Source organism: Hemitrygon akajei, chromosome 11, assembly GCF_048418815.1.
Source record: "Hemitrygon akajei chromosome 11, sHemAka1.3, whole genome shotgun sequence".
Lineage (NCBI taxonomy): Eukaryota > Metazoa > Chordata > Chondrichthyes > Myliobatiformes > Dasyatidae > Hemitrygon > Hemitrygon akajei.
The window spans coordinates 27,540,800-27,558,706 of NC_133134.1; the positions used below are offsets into that span (position 1 = coordinate 27,540,800).

General features: G+C 39.4%; 1 protein-coding gene across 1 annotated transcript in view; it reads left to right on the forward strand.

Moving 5' to 3' along the window:
- abcc1 (ATP binding cassette subfamily C member 1 (ABCC1 blood group)) overlaps positions 1–17,907 on the forward strand; it is a 126,966-nt gene that overhangs the window by 101,557 nt on the left and 7,502 nt on the right. Inside the window, exons 22-29 of the mRNA XM_073060523.1 lie at positions 65–272; positions 3,620–3,930; positions 9,117–9,316; positions 9,588–9,714; positions 13,700–13,801; positions 14,744–14,890; positions 16,630–16,788; positions 16,892–17,058. Of these exons, the coding sequence (XP_072916624.1) occupies positions 65–272; positions 3,620–3,930; positions 9,117–9,316; positions 9,588–9,714; positions 13,700–13,801; positions 14,744–14,890; positions 16,630–16,788; positions 16,892–17,058 (1,421 nt within the window). The remainder of the gene's footprint in view (positions 1–64; positions 273–3,619; positions 3,931–9,116; positions 9,317–9,587; positions 9,715–13,699; positions 13,802–14,743; positions 14,891–16,629; positions 16,789–16,891; positions 17,059–17,907) is intronic.

The window sequence follows — 17,907 nt, forward strand, 5'->3', positions numbered from 1 at the left end:
GATTGGAAATAATGGCTGTCTCTTATTTTGAACTATGTGTTGATTATGTTTATTTAAAACTCAGGTCAAATTCAGAGTTTTCTGGACCTATTTAAAAGCAATTGGAGTCTGCGCCTCTTTCTGGATTGTATTATTCTACATCTGCCAACATGTAGCATCCTTATTCTCTAATTACTGGTTGAGCTTATGGACAGATGATCCAGTTGTTAATGGGACACAACTGCATACCACACTCAGATTGGGAGTATATGGTGCACTTGGAACAACTCAAGGTTTGTAATGTATCTTTGAATTGTGATGATATGAAGGCAGCTGAGAAAAGTCATTAGTTCTGAAAGTTTTGATATTTATTATCCATTGTAAGTAAAGGGCATTATTGCAACCTTTGTAAATAGATATTTGATAAATTGTTACTTCTAAGGTATGGATTTTATTTATAAATGCCCCTTTAAGGGAATTTATTTTGTAACAAAGTGGTCAGGTTTAGTTTACAGTTAAACTCAAAGTACCTCACTAGTACAGAAATGATAATGAATAGATTTTTTATCTTGTTGCGAACATTTTAATAGTGTTTGTTCTAAATGTATCATGCAAAATTGTATTACATTGTAGAATGTATGCTATTTAAAAACATATATTTTAACTTTTAATCTGTTCTGGCTAGTCACTGCAACTCTTTCAAGTTGCTAATTACTTGACCTTTGATTTGTCAATATCAGTTTCTCGATGTTCTTTTTGATAGAAAAACCTCCAACTTGCAATCAGTTTTCTTTTCACTATTAGTCCAGTGTTTATGCCCTAAGTTCAAGGGGAGTGAACTTATTTGTAAAGAGATGGCTTAGCCATGCTTTGAGTAGGAAACATCAGCAAATTTGGGTAGGCCATCCCAACTCTAACAAAAATGCCTATAATCATTTTGAGGGATAAAGGTGACCACTTTGTTTTGTCAAGACAACTTTACTATAGACTCTTAAAGCTCTTGTCTCGACTCACTTCATTGTCTGAATACTAATGAGTATTTTCTGGATTTCTTTGTCACCCAGTGAGTTCTGTTGCCTTTGCTACATCCCTTATTTAGACTGACTACACTTTGGCCCAGGTTACTTTGTACCATTATCTCCAAAGTGTCAAAGCTTTTACCAAATGCAGTGCTACATTTGATCTTTTTGCCCTTGTCATTCATTACCAGCTGCTTTCATTTCCTTAACATTATTATTTGTGTCAGACCACCCAAATAAGCTTATTTCTCTCCATCTTTTCCATTTAAAATTGTTCATGTCTTTGTCACCTTTATTCTTATCTCTTTTTTTCCACTTTTCTGCCTGATGGCCTCTTTTGAAATCATCCTTGAAAAACTTAAGCTAGCCCGAGATCTCTGATATCCTATTCAGCACTAAGTTCTTTTCATCTTTCTCTTTGCTTTTGGCTATAACCTTCCTCGCCTCAATGCTTTGGATTCACAATTCTCCATTGTTTTAGTCTACAATAGGTTTTCACTCAGTGGCCACCTTATTAGGAACCTCTTGTACCTAATAAAGTGGCCAGTGAGTGTATGTATGTTCATGGTCTTTTGCTGCTATCCACTTCAATGTTTTACATGTTGTGTGGTCAGAGATGCTCTTCTGCACACCACTGTTGCAACACATGGATATTTGAGTTACTGTGCCATCCTGTCAGCTTGAACCAGTCTGGCCTCTCTCATTAACAAGGCATTTTTGCCTATAAACTGCTGTTCACTGGATCTTTTGTTTTTTTTTACACCATTCTCTGTTAATTCTAGAGACTGTTATATAACCATATAACAATTACAGCACAGAAACAGGCCATCTCTGCCCTTCTAGTCCGTGCCGACGCTTACACTCGCCTAGTCCCACTGGCCTGTACTCAGCCTATAACCCTCCATTCCTTTCCTATCCATATACCTATCCAATTTTACTTTAAATGACAATATCGAACCTGCCTCTATCACTTCTACTGGAAGCTCATTCCACACAGCTACCACTCTCTGAGTAAAGAAATTCCCCCCCCCCCCGTGTTACCCTTAAACTTTTGCCCCCTAACTCTCAAATCACATCCTGTTTGAATCTCCCCTACTCTCAATGGAAAAAGCCTATCCACGTCAACTCTATTTATCCCCCTTATAATTTTAAATACCTCTGTCAAGTCCCCCTTCAACCTTCTACGCTCCAAAGAATAAGGACCTAACTTGTTCAACCTTTCCCTGTAACTTAGGTGCTGAAACCCAGGTAACATTCTAGTACATCTTCTCTGTACTCTCTCTATTTTGTTGACATCTTTCCTATAATTCGGTGACCAGAACTGTACACAATACTCCATATTCAGCCTTACCAATGCCTTGTACAATTTTAACATTACATCCCCACTCCTATACTCAATGCTCTGATTTATAAAGGCCAGCATACCAAAAGCTTTCTTCACCACCCTATCCACATGAGATTCCACCTTCTGGGAACTATGCACCATTATTCCTAGATCACTCTGTTCTACTGCATTCTTCAATGCCCTACCATTTACCATGTATGTCCTATTTGGATTATTCCTACCAAAATGTAGCACCTCACACTTATCAGCATTAAATTCCATCTGCCATCATTCAGCCCATTCTTCTAACTGGCCTAAATCTCTCTGCAAACTTTGAAAACCTACTTCATTATCCACAACGCCTCCTACCTTAGTATCATCTGCATACTTACTAATCCAATTTACCACTCCATCATCCAGATCATTAATGTATATGACAAACAGCATTGGACCCAATACAGATCCCTGAAGCACACCACTGGTCACCGGCCTCCAACCTGACAAACAGTTATCCACCACTACTCTCTGGCATCTCCCATCTAGCCACTGTTGAATCCATTTTACTACTTCAATATTAATACCTAATGATTGAACCTTCCTAACTAACCTTCCATGTGGAACCTTGTCAAAGGCCTTACTGAAGTTCATATAGACAACATCCACTGCTTTACCCTCGTCAACTTTCCTCGTAACCTCTTCAAAAAATTCTATAAGATTTGTCAAACATGACCTTCCACGCACAAATCCATGCAGACTATTCCTAATCAGACCCTATCTATTATTGCTGTGTGTGAAAATCCCAGGAGTCCAGCAGTTTCTGAGATACTCAAACCTCTCTGTTTTGACACAACAATTAATTCACGGTGAATGTCACTGAGGTCGCATTTCTTCCCAATTCTAATGTTGGGTCTGAATAACAACTGAATCTCTTGACCATATCTGAATGCTTTTATGCATTGTGTTGCTGCCTCATGATTGGGTAATTAGATATTTGCATAAGTGAACAGGTGTACCTAATAAAGTAGCCACTGAGTTGCATATCTTACAGCTTTTTAAATTCAGTACTGAGTTCTGCATGGCTCACTTTTCAACTGCTTAGACCTTGTGCTTGAATGTTTTGCCACTTTTCCATCTCCCTGTTGTCGTAAAATTGAGTGATTGTGCCTTGTGTTCCTTTTGGTTGGATCCACTTGCTTCCTTGTACCTCTGAAAGGCCTTGGCAAGTAGTCTGAGTTTTAAGATGTTGGACTGGCTTCTTTCCTGGTTCTGCCGTAAATTAACTTTCGTACTTTTGCAGGTGTTTTTGTGCTCTTTTCCTCATTGATGATGAGTGTTGGAGGAATATCGGCTTCCCGTCGTCTCCATGTTAACGTGTTGTATGATGTGCTGAAGTCACCACTGAGCTTTTTTGAACAGACTCCAAGTGGTAACTTGGTAAACCGCTTCTCCAAAGATGTTGATACAATAGACACAGTGCTTCCAATGGTGATTAAAATGTTCTTGGGATCGCTCTTCAATGTTCTCACTTCTTGTGTGGTGATTTTGGTAGCCACACCATTAGCTGCAGTGATTATCCCTCCACTGGGACTTCTCTACTTTTTTGTGCAGGTCTGTATCGATGGTTTATTACAGTGTTGGTCTTTGCAACTCACTGTTCAGTGTTTCCCGTCTTTAAATGGTACAGGGAGTTGTGCTGTAACGTGATAGTTGCATTCCTAAGAAACCTTGCATTATAGACGGTTGAGTTGTAAAAATAATGTGTGTCAAGAGCTGGAGTTTCAGGCTAACAACAACAAAGTTAATTTTTCTGTAGGGTTTTCAAAAAAAATGAGCTTATAACAGCTGTAAGTTTATTTTGTTAATAAATAATCTTTGTTAATAGATTATGGTTGCACGATTATCAGTAGAAGTGATTGCTTGTCAATTCCCAGTGATCTCCCATGCTGAACTCAGCAGCCTGGGTTTTTAAACAATGATATTTGATTAATAATTGGAGTTTATGTGTAAACAGTTTTCCCTCAAGGACAGTGTTTTGGTTTATCAGTTTCCAAAACACCCCTTAAATGGCTCTGTAGCTCCAAATTGTGTTCCCTAATTCATTAATCTCATTATATCCAAAACAAGATTCTGCAGATGCTGGAATTCTTGAGAAACCCATAGAAGCTGCTGGAGGAACTGAGCAACCCACACAAAGTGCTAGAGGGTGGCATGGAAACATTAAGGCTATTACAGTGCCAATGAACAAAGAACAATACAGCACTGTACAGGCCATTCGGCCCACAATGTTGTGCCGACCCTTAAACCCTGCCTCCCATATAACCCCCCCACCTTAAATTCCTCCATATACCTGTCTAGTAGTCTCTTAAATTTCACTAGTGTATATGCCTGCACCATTGACTCAGGCTGTGCATTCCACGCACCAACCACTCTCTGAGTAAAAAATCCGTCCTCTAATATCTCCCTTGAACTTTCCCCCTCTTACCTTAAAGCCATGTCCTCTTGTATTGAGCAGTGGTGCCCTGGGGAAGAGGCGCTGGCTGTCCACTCTGTCTATTCCTCTTAATATCTTGTATATCTCTGTCATGTCTCCTCTCATCCTCCTTCTCTCCAAAGAGTAAAGCCCTAGCTCCTTTAATCTCTGATCATAATGCATACCCTCTAAACCCGGCAGCATCCTGGTAAATCTCCTCTGTACCCTTTCCAATGCTTCCACATCCTTCCTATAGTGAGGCGGCCAGAACTGGACACAGTACTCCAAGTGTGGCCTAACCAGAGTTTTATAGAGCTGCATCATTACCCCGCGACTCTTAAACTCTATCCCTCGACTTATGAAAGCTAACACTCCATAAGCTTTCTTAACTACCCTATCTACCTGTGAGGCAACTTTCAGGGATCTGTGGACATGTACCCCCAGATCCCTCTACTTTTCCACACTTCCAAGTATCTTGCCATTTACTTTGTACTCTGTCTTGGAGTTTGTCCTTCCAAAGTGTACCACTTCCCACTTCTCTGGGTTGAACTCCATCTGCCACTTCTCAGCCCACTTCTGCACCCTATCAATGTCTCTCTGTAATCTTAGACAATCCTCTACACTATCCACAACATCACCAACCTTTGTGTCGTTTGCAAATTTGCTAACCCACCCTTCCACCCCCACATCCAGGTCATTAATAAAAATCATGAAAAGTAGAGGTCCCAGAACTGATCCTTGTGGGACACCCCTAGTCACAACCCTCCAATTCGAATGTACTCCCTCCACCACGACCCTATGCTTTCTGCAGGCAAGCCAATTCTGAATCCACCTGGCTAAACTTCCCTGGATTCCATGCCTTCTGACTTTTCAAATAAGCCTACTGTGTGGTACCTTGTCAAATGCCTTTCTAAAATCCATGTAGATCACATCTACTGCACCACCCTCATCTATATGGCTGGTTACCTCCTCAAAGAACTCTATCAGGCTTGTTAGACATGACCTGTCCTTCACAAAGCCATGCTGACTGTCCCTGATCAGACCATGATTCTCTAAGTGCCCATAGATCCTATCTCTAAGAATCTTTTCCAACAGCTTTCCCACCACAGACGTAAGGATCACTGGTCTATAATTATCTGGACTATCCCTACTACCTTTTTTGAACAAGGGGACAACATTCACCTCCCTCCAATCCTCCGGTACCATTTCCGTGGACAACAAGGACATAAAGATCCTAGCCAGAGGCTTAGCAATCTCTTCCCTCGCCTTGTGGAGCAGCCTGGGGAATATTCCGTCAGGCCCCGGGGACTTATCTGTCCTAATGTATTTTAACAGCTCCAACACCTCTTCTCCCTTAATATCAACATGCTCCAGAACATCAACCTCACTCATATTGTCCTCACCATCATCAAGTTCCCTCTTATTGGTGAATACCAAAGAGAAGTATTCATTGAGGACCTCGCTCACTTACACAGCCTCCAGGCACATCTTCCCACCTTTATCTCTAATTCATCCTATCTTCACTCCTGTCAACCTTTTGTTCTTCACATAATTGAAGAATGCCTTGGGGTTTTTCTTTATCTTCCTCACCAGGACAAATTTATCCCTAACATCCTGCAAGAGATCCCTAAACATCGACCACATGTCCATAGTACATTTCCCTGCAAAAACATCATCCCAATTCACACCTGCAAGTTCTAGCCTTATAGCCTCATAATTTGCCCTTCCGAATTAAAAATTTTCTTGTCCTCTCCAATTCTTTCCTTTTCCATGATAATGTTAAAGGCCAGGGAGCAGTGGTCACTGTCCCCCAGATGCTCACCCACTGAGAGATCTGTGACCTGACCCGGTTCATTACCTAATATTAGATCTAGTATGGCATTCCCCCTAGTCGGCCTGTCAACATACTGTGACAGGAATCCGCCCTGGATACACTTGACAAACTCTGCTCCATCTAAACCATTGGAACTAATTAGGTGCCAATCAATATTGGGGAAGTTAAAGTCACCCATGATAACAACCCTGTTGTTTTTGCACCTTTCCAAAATCTGCCTCCCAATCTGCTCCTCAGTATCTTTGCTGCTACCAGGGGGCCTATAGAATACTCCCAATAGAGTAACTGCACCCTTCCTGTTCTTGACTTCTACCCATACCCTGAAAAGAGGATCCTGCTACATTATCCACCCTTTCTGTAGCTGTAATAGTATCCTGACCAGTAATGCCACCCCTCCTCCCCCTTTTTCCCCTCTCTATCCCTTGGGCTCAATGACTTGGGCTTAATTCCGCCGTTGTCTGTAAGGATATTCTCCCTGTGACCAGATGGGCTTCCTCTGGGTGGTCCAGTTTCCTCTCTCATAGGGATTAGTACGTTAATTGGTCACATGGGTGTAATTGGGTGGTGCAGGCGTTCTGGGCCAGAAGGGCCTGTTGTCGTGATGTATCTCTAAAAAGAATAAAATAAACTCAGCAAGTCAGGCAGCATCTATGGAGGGCAATAAACAGCCGACTGAGGCCATTTGTCAGCACTGGAAAGGAAGGAGGCAGAAGTCAGAATAAGGTGGTGGGGGAAGAGGAAGGAGTACAAGCTAGCAGGTGATATTTGAGACCAGTGATGGGGGGGGGGTGGGTGCTATGAAGTGGGAGTGGACAGGTAAAAGTAATAAAGGGTGGTATCTAATAGGTGAGGTCAGAGGACTTTGGAAGAAATAAGAGAGGGGAACCAAGGGGAGGTGATGAGTAGAAGAGGAGATGATTAAGGATGAGAAGTTGACCGCATTTGCGACTGGGAAAAGAGAGCTGGATGGCAAATTACCGTAAGTTAGAGGAATCGATGTTCATATCATCAGGTTAGATGCTACCCAGATGGTATATAAGTTGTTGCTTTTCTAGCCTGAGTTTGCCCTCATCATGGCAGTATTGGAGGCCATGGGTAGACATTTCAGAATGTCAATGGGATGTTGAATTGAAATGGGTAGCCTCTGGGGGATCCTGCTGCGACAGACAGAGTGAAGGTCCATTTTCCGCCTGTAGTTTCAGCGCAAAGTCCGATTAGAATAATCACGGCTACTACCACAATTGTGATTCACATTGTTGTGTAATTTGTTTGATTGCTGAATAAATCACACCACTGTAAATATTAAGTATACCTTACAGATTTTCTTTTGTTTTATATGTTTAAATAATTAAACAATTGATACACATAAATTAACTTGATGCATGTGATTCCTCAATTTTTGGGTATGCAGCTGCATGGAGCAACTGCTGAAGGATTGCTAAAAATTATTGCTCATCTATCAGATTTGATTAGGATTTCTTCACAGTGCGGGTGGGAAATTGCTGGTTTGCTCCTCAGGAAGTTTTGGATTCAGCATTCTAGTGCACTTTTATGGAAATGCCGAGCTTCCTAATTCTTAAATTATGTACTTCCTTATTCTTAATTATGCATGTGGAAAAACACGAGGAGCGTGAAGGCATTAAGTCGAGGCTTGGTACCTCTGTTTAAAAAATTTTGCCCTCTGGATTTGGTGACCATATTGCAGACTGGTAGGATCAGACCATTGTTCAGATGATGCTTTTTAATTAAAATGCTGATTATAGTGGAATTAAAAAATATATGTTTTTATTGAGATACAGTGCAATATAGGCACTTCTGGCCTTCTGAGCTGTGCCGCCCAATAATCAACTAATTTAATTCTAGCCTAATCACGGGACAATTTAAATGACCAATTAGTCTACTAACTGGTATGTCTTTAGAGTGTGGGAGGAAGCTGGAGCACCTGGAGGAAGCCTACATGGTTATGGAGAGAACATACTAACTCCTTACAGGCAGTGGTGGGGACTGAACCCAGGTCGCCTGTGCTGTAAAGTGTTATGCTAACCGCTACGCTACCATTAGGAAAGTTTATTGAATTTCACAATAGTTAGGAAGGATCAGCTTCTATTTCCTAACAGAACTGAATTCTGATAGAGTTGTAGATGCATTATGACCCTGTTGAAATTTGAGGCAACACCAAGGACCTGAATGATTTTCTGTTTTCCTTCACAGGACTCCGTTATGGAATGTGTTTGTAAGATTATTGGTTTTGGGCAAACGTTATCAAAATCTGGGCAAATGCAATCTAAATGTCTTGCAACTCTAAGAGTTGTGCATATAGCTCAGTACTAAATAAATATGGGAGGGGAAGTGATTCAAGATTACATGTTACAGTAAAATGTGGGCTTTCAGATATAATGACCTTTGCAGTACCTTGTTGAAATAGCAACTGTTGCATTGAAGGAAAAACTGGATTATTCCAAATCAGTAACATTCCTTTTTTTTCCCCAGAGATACTATGTTGCTACCTCCCGTCAGCTGAAGAGGTTGGAATCAGCTAGCCGATCACCCATTTTTACAAATTTCAGTGAAACTTTGCTTGGTGTCAGTGTCATCCGTGCTTTTGGAGAAGAAGATCGTTTTATACGCCGTAATGACTCCAGAGTAGATGAAAACCAAAAAGCATATTACCCTAGTATTGTTGCTAACAGGTAGTCTAACAGTATAACTTCACCATTTGCTTTATTGGCAACCATGTATTTTTATTGGAAATTCAGTACTTGGATCATTAAAAGAGACCCCCATACAGGTTTCAATTCAATTAGTCTTGATTGTCAAACCAGATTATGAAGGTTAGTGTCTTGTTATGTCAATTGCACTGACTTCCCATGGCTCTAAGTCTTTGGGGATGGGACACCAAAGCTGTTATGATTGATTCCGCAAATAATTAAATTAACTATTCTTGTCTTGTTATCCCACTAGGTGGTTGGCTGTGAGACTGGAATTTGTTGGCAATTGCATTGTATTTTTTTCCGCCCTCTTTGCTGTGGCTTCCAGAACTACAGTCAGTCCAGGCCTAGTTGGTCTATCCATTTCATATGCTTTACAGGTTTGGAGAAGTAGATTTTCTTTAAGTTATACCATAACATGTTATGAAACTCTGTATTTCAGCTACGTTAAAGGTAGCATATTCTTCATAGTCATTATAGTATATTTATACTTTTCATCAGTTCTGGGCACTGTTATGATTCCACATTCATTATCCATTTATAATTGACATTGGCAAGTGCCTGTTTAATTTGGAGGAGAGTTGTTGATAGAATGTAACCTTGGCAGGTTCATGCAGTGTAATGCACTTATACATAGTCTATGTCAGTGATTTGGCTGAGGAGACTAAATGTCATATTTCCATATTTGTTGGTGACACAGAAATAAGCAGGAATGTGATGATATTGGAAAGGGACTTGGATAAGACAAGCTAGGTGGCAATGTAACATACTGAGCATTATGTAGAAAAAGTACAAGGTTATCCATTTTGGTAGGGAGTGCCTATTCAAGTTACTGATAGCTGGTATGCAGGTTTGGCCAATAGATGAAAAAGCATGTTGGCTCATGATAAGAGCATTTGAGTACAAAACTGCCAAAATATCTCCCAGGAGTATTGTGTACAAATTTGGTTTCCTGTACTAAAAATAAAATATATTGCTATGAAACAAAAAGTTGATGAATTAAATTGATGTGGCCTGGTTGTTTCCCTGATTGTATTGTTATAGGGCATAGAAACAGGCCCTTTGGCCCATGTCTTCCATGCTGACTATGTTGCCCACCAGACTAGTCCCATTTACTCACATTTGGCCAATAACCTTCTAAAATTCTCCTTCCCCTGTACTTGACTAGATGGCTCTTGAATGTCAATGTGGAATTTCTTGTACAGTCAACCCTTCGTATCTGCGGGTTCCGCATCTGCGGATCGAAAATATTCGGGGGGGGAAAAAAATTCCAGGAAGTTCCAAAAAGCAAAACTTGAATTTGCCGTGTGCCGAGCACTACGCTGAATCCACGCAAATGAAGTGATATGTAAGCATACCCTGCTGTAGCCTCCCGCCATCTCACAGATCCTCAGTCTCTCTCCAGCACTCGTTGTTTGAGCATTGTTCGCCTCGCATCTTGTTCATTCGCTACTTGTGTTGTGTTGAAGGAGTTTAATGCTAGTAAGGGATGGCTGGCTGGCTGACTATGTAAAGTGCTACAGCCTTAAGAACTTGAAACTCACAGGAGAATCAGCATGGGCTGCTGCAGAGGCAGCATCAGCGTTCCAGAAGACCTACGATGGCTGCATCTGTACTGAACATGTACAGACTTCTTTTTTCTTGTCATTATTCCCTAAACAATACAGTATAACATAACAACAATTTACATAGCATTTACATTGTATTGGGTATTATAAGTAATCTGGAGATGATTTAAAGTATACGGGGAGGATGTGCATAGGTTATATGCAAATCCTACGCCATTTTATACTTTTGATATCTGCAGGGGGTCCTGGAACCAATCCCCTGTGGATACCGAGGGATGACTGTATGATGAATTTTGAATTGCTGTTGTTCAATTAATACTACTTAACTACTGTTTCTAACAGTTCATTCCAAATACACACCACCTTCTGTGTGATTAAACTGCCCCTGATATTCTTTAAATCTCTCGCCTTTGCCCTCTTGATTTTAGCACACCCCTCCATGGGGGAGGAAACTGTACTTTTCACCCTGCCTGTGCTGCTCATGGTCTTATATACCTCTATCAGGTCACCTTTCAGTCTTCTTCGTTCCAGGGAATGAAGTCCTGGTCTCTGCAACTTCTTGTTATAAAAGCCCCCAGGTCCAGGCAACACCCTGGGTAAATCTTTGCTACATGCTTTATAGTTTAATAACATATTTCCTCTCATAGATTGACCAAAACTGTACACAATACTCCAAGTGTGGCCTGAGAGATGTTTTATATAACTGCGTAGTAAATTCCCAATGTGTATGCTCATTGCCTTTTCCTGAAAGTCTGTGTATCAAACACTTCCTTTACCACTCAGCCTACCTTCGTTGCTGCTGTCAGGGCTCTACGCACTTGCACTCCCAGGTACCTCAGAATCACAATCAGGTTTAATGTCACTGACACTGAAATTTGTTGTTTCGCAGCAGCAGTACATTGCAATACATAATAAAAACTTCAAATTACAATAAGAACTACTTACTTAAAAATGTCAGGTCGTACAGGTTGTTCCAAAGCTCAACACTGAAAGGGAAGTTACAGACTATTGATTGCAGTGATTGTTTCAAAAGAGAAAGTGTGATTAATAAAGTATTTAATAGTTTTGTTTGCTAGCAGCAAGTCGTTGCTGTGCTTCACTAGCCCCATCTGAAACCAATATCTTGCCTTTTATTCATACAGCACCAACCGTCTCGTTGCTCTGATGTTACCACAGATCTTTCAACAATTTCAATGCCTCCAAACCATCCCCACTTGAACTTAGGAACCCAGTCCCCAATGCCCATTGCCTGATTGCTGCAATGGAGATCTTCTGACTCAGGGATAAATGTTACTGTACTACTAACTGTGACAGCTGATGCATCTGAGCTTCCAGAGCTTTTGTGTACAGTGTAACAATAAATCAGAAACAGTCTAATAAATGAAACATAGCATAGGAAAGTCATGTCACCAAACACCAACTAACTCAATCAATTACATTAAAGGTATTTGTAAATCTTTCTGTATCCACCAAAAACTGATGGGACTATTGATTAAGTACCAAATAACTTTGTTCTTTTAATTAAACATTGATATGAAGTGATGTCGGTATTCCTGATATTTTGCAACTCGTGTGTAAATAAAATCATAGATGATGAAGATATCAAAAATCACTGAAGTATGTGCTGTAATAATGCAAGACTTATTTCTGTGTTGTATCATTACAGAGCACATGCAATGAGATAACACAGACGGGTACAATATGTAAGAATTTCTTTCCTTTTCCCTTGGCTCCCTCTGTTCCATAACACTCACCAGGGCCCTACAATTCACTGTACAAGTCCTATCCTGGTTTGATCTCCTAAAATGCATTAGCAAACATTTACTTGGATTGAAAGCCATTTGCAAGTCCTCAACCCATATACCTCTTTGTGTAATTTTCATTGCCTTCTATGCTAACCACAACAAACACTACCTATTTTAGTATCATCTGCAAACTTATTAACCATGCTTTGGTACATTCACATCAAGGCAGTTGAAGAAAGGGGTTGGGTCATTAAGGACTAAAATGAGATTAAATTTACTCATTCAGAACAAGAGTGTCTTCAGATTTCCCTCTGAGAGAGCTGTGGGGGCTTTGTCAAGGTTGTTTTTGAAATAGAAATTGATAGACCAGGATTTTAAAGAAAATGAAGAATATGATCAATGAGCAAGAAAATTTTATTGAGGCAGAAACCAGTCATGATCTCATTGAATAGTGGAGCAGGCTCAAGGGGCAGATGCCATACTCTTGCTTTTTGTTTCTTGTGTAAGTAATAGTATGTCCTTGATTACCCTGCCTTTCTTTGAATGGCGTTGAGCTTTTTGATTGCTGCTTTAGGTCTCTTAAAATGAATGAAGGACTATTTCATTAGACTTTTGATTTGAACCTTTTAAAGAATGCAAAAGCTGATGGTCAATAGATGTGATACCAATTGCAAAATCATGTAATATTAAGCATGGCTTGATATATTTTCTAAAGGATCTGGAGTTCCTAATATGAAAATATAAAATAATTATTTCTTGTACTTAAGCAAACAGGAAAATAAAAAAAATAGACTCCACAAAATTTGTTTTTATTTTTGTTGCTTTACTGCAATCTGCAATATTTTTGTCAGTAATTTAGTTTTATTGAGGGCTAGGTATTTGGAAATTCTTGTAATTGTTTAATATTGGCACTTTTTGGGATTTCTATTCTGTTTGATTTAAGCACAGGTTTAAAGTAAAGAGTCCTATCCAGTCTATAATGCTTATATTTAATAATGTTCATTATATTAACTAATTGATTTTATTTATAAATTGGTTTTATTATCATTTAGATAACAGCAACATTAAACTGGCTGGTACGCATGTCTTCGGAAGTAGAAACTAATATTGTTGCAGTGGAAAGAGTGCAGCAGTATTTTGATACTCCAAAAGAGGTAAGACTAAATTTGAAAGAAAAGAAATAAAGGTGTGTTCTCACTGAATCAAGGGGGAGTATAGCACGTCTGAATTCAATCTTATGTCCATTTACAAAATATAGGTTTGTAAGCATTGGAAAAGAGTCTAATGTATCCATTGATCCACAACTCTAGAAAAAGGGTTAATGTATGAGGATGCTTCTGGGCCTCCAATTGCTGGAGTTTAAAAGAATGGATGGGGGAGTGGAAAAATCTCATTGAAATCTATCAAATATTGATAGGTCAAGATAGAATGGATGTGGAGAGGATTCTCCCTACAGTGGGGGAGTCTAGGACTAGATGGCATAGCCTCAGAATAGAAAGATGTCTTTTTAGAACAGAAATAACGATGAATTTCTTTAGCCAGAGAGTGGTGAATCTGTGGAATTTGTTCCCACAAATGACTGTAGAGACCAAGTCATGGATCGATTTAAAGCAGAGTTGATAGTTTCTTGATTAGTAAGGCATCAGAGGTTAAGGGAAGAAGGCAGGAGAATGGGATTGAGGGGAATAATAAATGTCATGAATATTGACCACTTCCCATAGCCATCTCCTGGTGAAAGTAGCTATCAATAATGATTTCAACCGCTGCGTTCTTTGTCAGTGTAGTCAATTGAAGAGCAGATTCAAAATCAAGATCTCAGAATTAGTACATGGCACTGCCCTCCTATATGCCTCTGAAAAATGGACCATCTACAGCATTCTCCCATCTTGCGTACTACTGAAATTTAATGTTTTCTTTATTTTCCAGTTCTAATGAAGTGTTCAAGATGTAAAAGGTTGACTTTTTTTTCCGTTCACAGTTGTTGCTAGTTTATTCTCTTTTATCCCACAAAGGGAGATTCTTCAAATATAATGTCTTATGAATATCTGGCAGCATCTGTTAAGATAAATATTACAGATTTTTTTTCTTCTACTTAGGCACGTTGGGTTATAAAAGAGAGTCAACCACCTCAAACATGGCCTTTGGAAGGAAAGATAGAATTTATAAATTATGGATTACGGTATAGGACAGATCTTGACTTGGCTTTGAAGGATATTACTCTCTCTATAAATGGAGGTGAAAAGGTTAGTGAGAAAAATGATCTGATGACCAATAGAACTGAGTAATGGTAATATTTAGCTGAGTTGGTGCTTGTACTAAAATTGTAAATGTTATTCTTTTATAGCTGAACTCTTTACTGACTATAACCTGCAGCTGAGTTTTTATTTGTTATGCGAATACTTGTAAGACCATTTAAAATTATATTTTTGTCAAATGCTGTTTTTCTCCTAAATTTGAGGATTGATCTGATTTTGGGTTTCACTGATTTAAGTTTGGTAAGTCTTCTCTTGGCATGTTGATGAGCACTGAATGCACATTAGTGATGTTTGTATATTATATTCAATGATACTTTAATGTGCATGTTGACTTCACAATTACACACTTAATGCTATCAAATAAATTGATGGGAATTTTGCTGTTCCAATTGAACTTTTTGGGGAATTTAGTTGTAAGATATAGGAGTAGAATTAGGTCATTTGGCCCATGGAGCCTGCTCTACTATTTTATCACGGCTGATCTAGTTCTCCTCTCAGCCCCAATCTCTTGCTCCCCCCCCCCCCCATTCTCTTCATGCCCTGACCAATCAAGAATCTATCAACCTTTGCCTTGAATATGCATAAAATTTGGCCTCCACAGCTGCCTGTAGCAAAGAATTCCACAGATTCACCACTCTCTGGCTAAAGAAATTCCTCCTCATCTCTCTTCTCAAAGGATGCCCCTCTATTCTGAGGCTGCTGTGTGGTCTTAGACTCTCCCACCATAGAAAGCATCCTCTCCGCATCCACTCTTATCAAGACCTTTCACCTTTCGATAAGTTTCAATCAGGTCACTCCTTATTCTTCTGAATTCCAGTGAATACAGGCCCAGAGCCATCAAACTGTTCAATCCTGGAATCATTTTTGAGAACCTCCTTTGAACCCTCTCTAGTTTCAGCACATTCTTTCTAAGATGAGGGACCCAAAACTGCTCACTATACTCCCAAGTGAGGCCTCACTGTGCTTTATAAAGTCTCAACATTACATCTTTACTTTTATGTTCTAGTCCTCTTGAAGTGAATGCTAACGTCTCAGTTGCCTTCACCACCACAGATTAAATCTGCAAACTAACCTTTAGGGAATCCTGCACAAGGACACCCAGGTCCCTTTGCACCTCAGATTTTTGTACTTGCTCTCCACTTAGGAAATAATCAGCCCCTTCAATTCTTCTACCAAAGTGCGTGACCGAATTGTCTCTGCTACTCTTTGTTTGGGACAAGACTCCCTTATATTTTTGGATATACGTAGCATCCACACCAGTACCACCTCTCCAAATGGACCACAACTGTGTTGTGGTTTGGATGCTTGAGAATCTGCTGAGTCATAGTATGGAACATGACAGATTGTATGACAACTTGCTTCACACATTTGCACTAAAAGAAGCTGAAGACTGGCCAGTTTTTTCTTTTCCCCAAGCAACCAATTTTACCCTTTTGCTGACTCTTGTAAATTTAAAGCTATCTGAATATTGGTGAAGTAATTCTATGAAAATCTTAAAAAATATTCATTTTTGTTACAAAAGGCTTAACATTTAACTTAAGACTATTCTCCTCTTTTTGAACTGCTAGTTTGTTTGATTTATGAGTCTACCACCTAAATTAAAGGAACGGTTTTACAGTTTTGGTATGTTTCTCCAGACATCTAAATCTTAATTGTTTTTCTTTTGTTATCTTCACAACCAGATGAGCTATTGTTCTCACTGACTATGCTGTTACTTTTTCTCATAGATTGGTATAGTAGGAAGAACAGGAGCTGGGAAATCATCTTTTGCACTTGGCCTATTTCGAATAATTGAACCAGCTCAAGGACAAATATACATCGACGGAATTGACATTACAAAAATAGGCCTACATGATCTCAGGCTTCAGATTACAATAATACCTCAGGTAAGCAATTGAACACTTTGGAATTAATGTTTTAAACCTGATATTGATAATGTTATTCTATAAATCTCATAATAATCAAGTGTTATATGTAATTCATTGATAGGACCCAATATTGTTTTCGGGTTCACTTCGAATGAATTTGGATCCCTTTGATAAGTACTCTGATGCAGAAATATGGAGTGCTCTGGAACTGGCTCACCTGAATGCATTCGTGTCTGGTCTTTCAAACAAATTGAATCATGAATGCTCCGAAGGAGGGGAGAATCTGAGGTAAATACAGATGTCTGCGATGGTGATAAAGTACAAAAACGTGCTCAAGTCAAAATTAATAATCAGGGAATAAATTGTTTTGCTAATTTAGCTTTTGCAGTTTATTTTTAAAGCAACAAACAACCAAAGTATGGGTGACAGTGGCAGGAGGCACTTGTGCAGACTTCTGCTGAGAACTTGACTTACAGCTGGTCAGAATGGCAGGATCTGCCAAAATGTAACAAAAGTACTGTACTCCATTCCCTGGATGACTGTGACCCTTCCCTAGGCATAACAGCTCTCAATTAAATCGAATCTATGTAAATGTCCCAACCTTGAGGAATACTTGAACACAATTTATATAAAAATAATTGATGTCTTTGAAATAATTTAATAAAACTAAAGATAATTGCATAGCTTTAAATCAATTGAAATTGTAAGAAAGGAAATTGTATTTTGTTTTTCTTGGCAGTTTCTTTCAATTTGCATCAAAGGATCTGCTGGAGTTTAATTAACTGGTGTAGCCTCAGAGGGCAGACTTCTCTGTCTGAATGCTGGGAAATCTGATTAAGTCTACACATCTATGTCAGATGTTCCGATAGAAGTGCAGTGATGCAGCACAGATTTCCTGTGAGCAAAATTTAATGGAGTGGGCTTGATTCCAACCTCCATAGGGAGTCGTGCACTTTCACCCAGTCAGGTAGATTAATACTGGCACATTCTAGGAGATCTGCACAATTCGAGCCTTCCGAAATCCCGAAGCTTCCTAAATTTTGTTTATTTTTTAAAATTTCATCTGCAGTGCTCAGAATTTGGTTGTAAAGGAGTGACATATATTATGAAGTTATTTCTAGTTATGACTTGCAATTT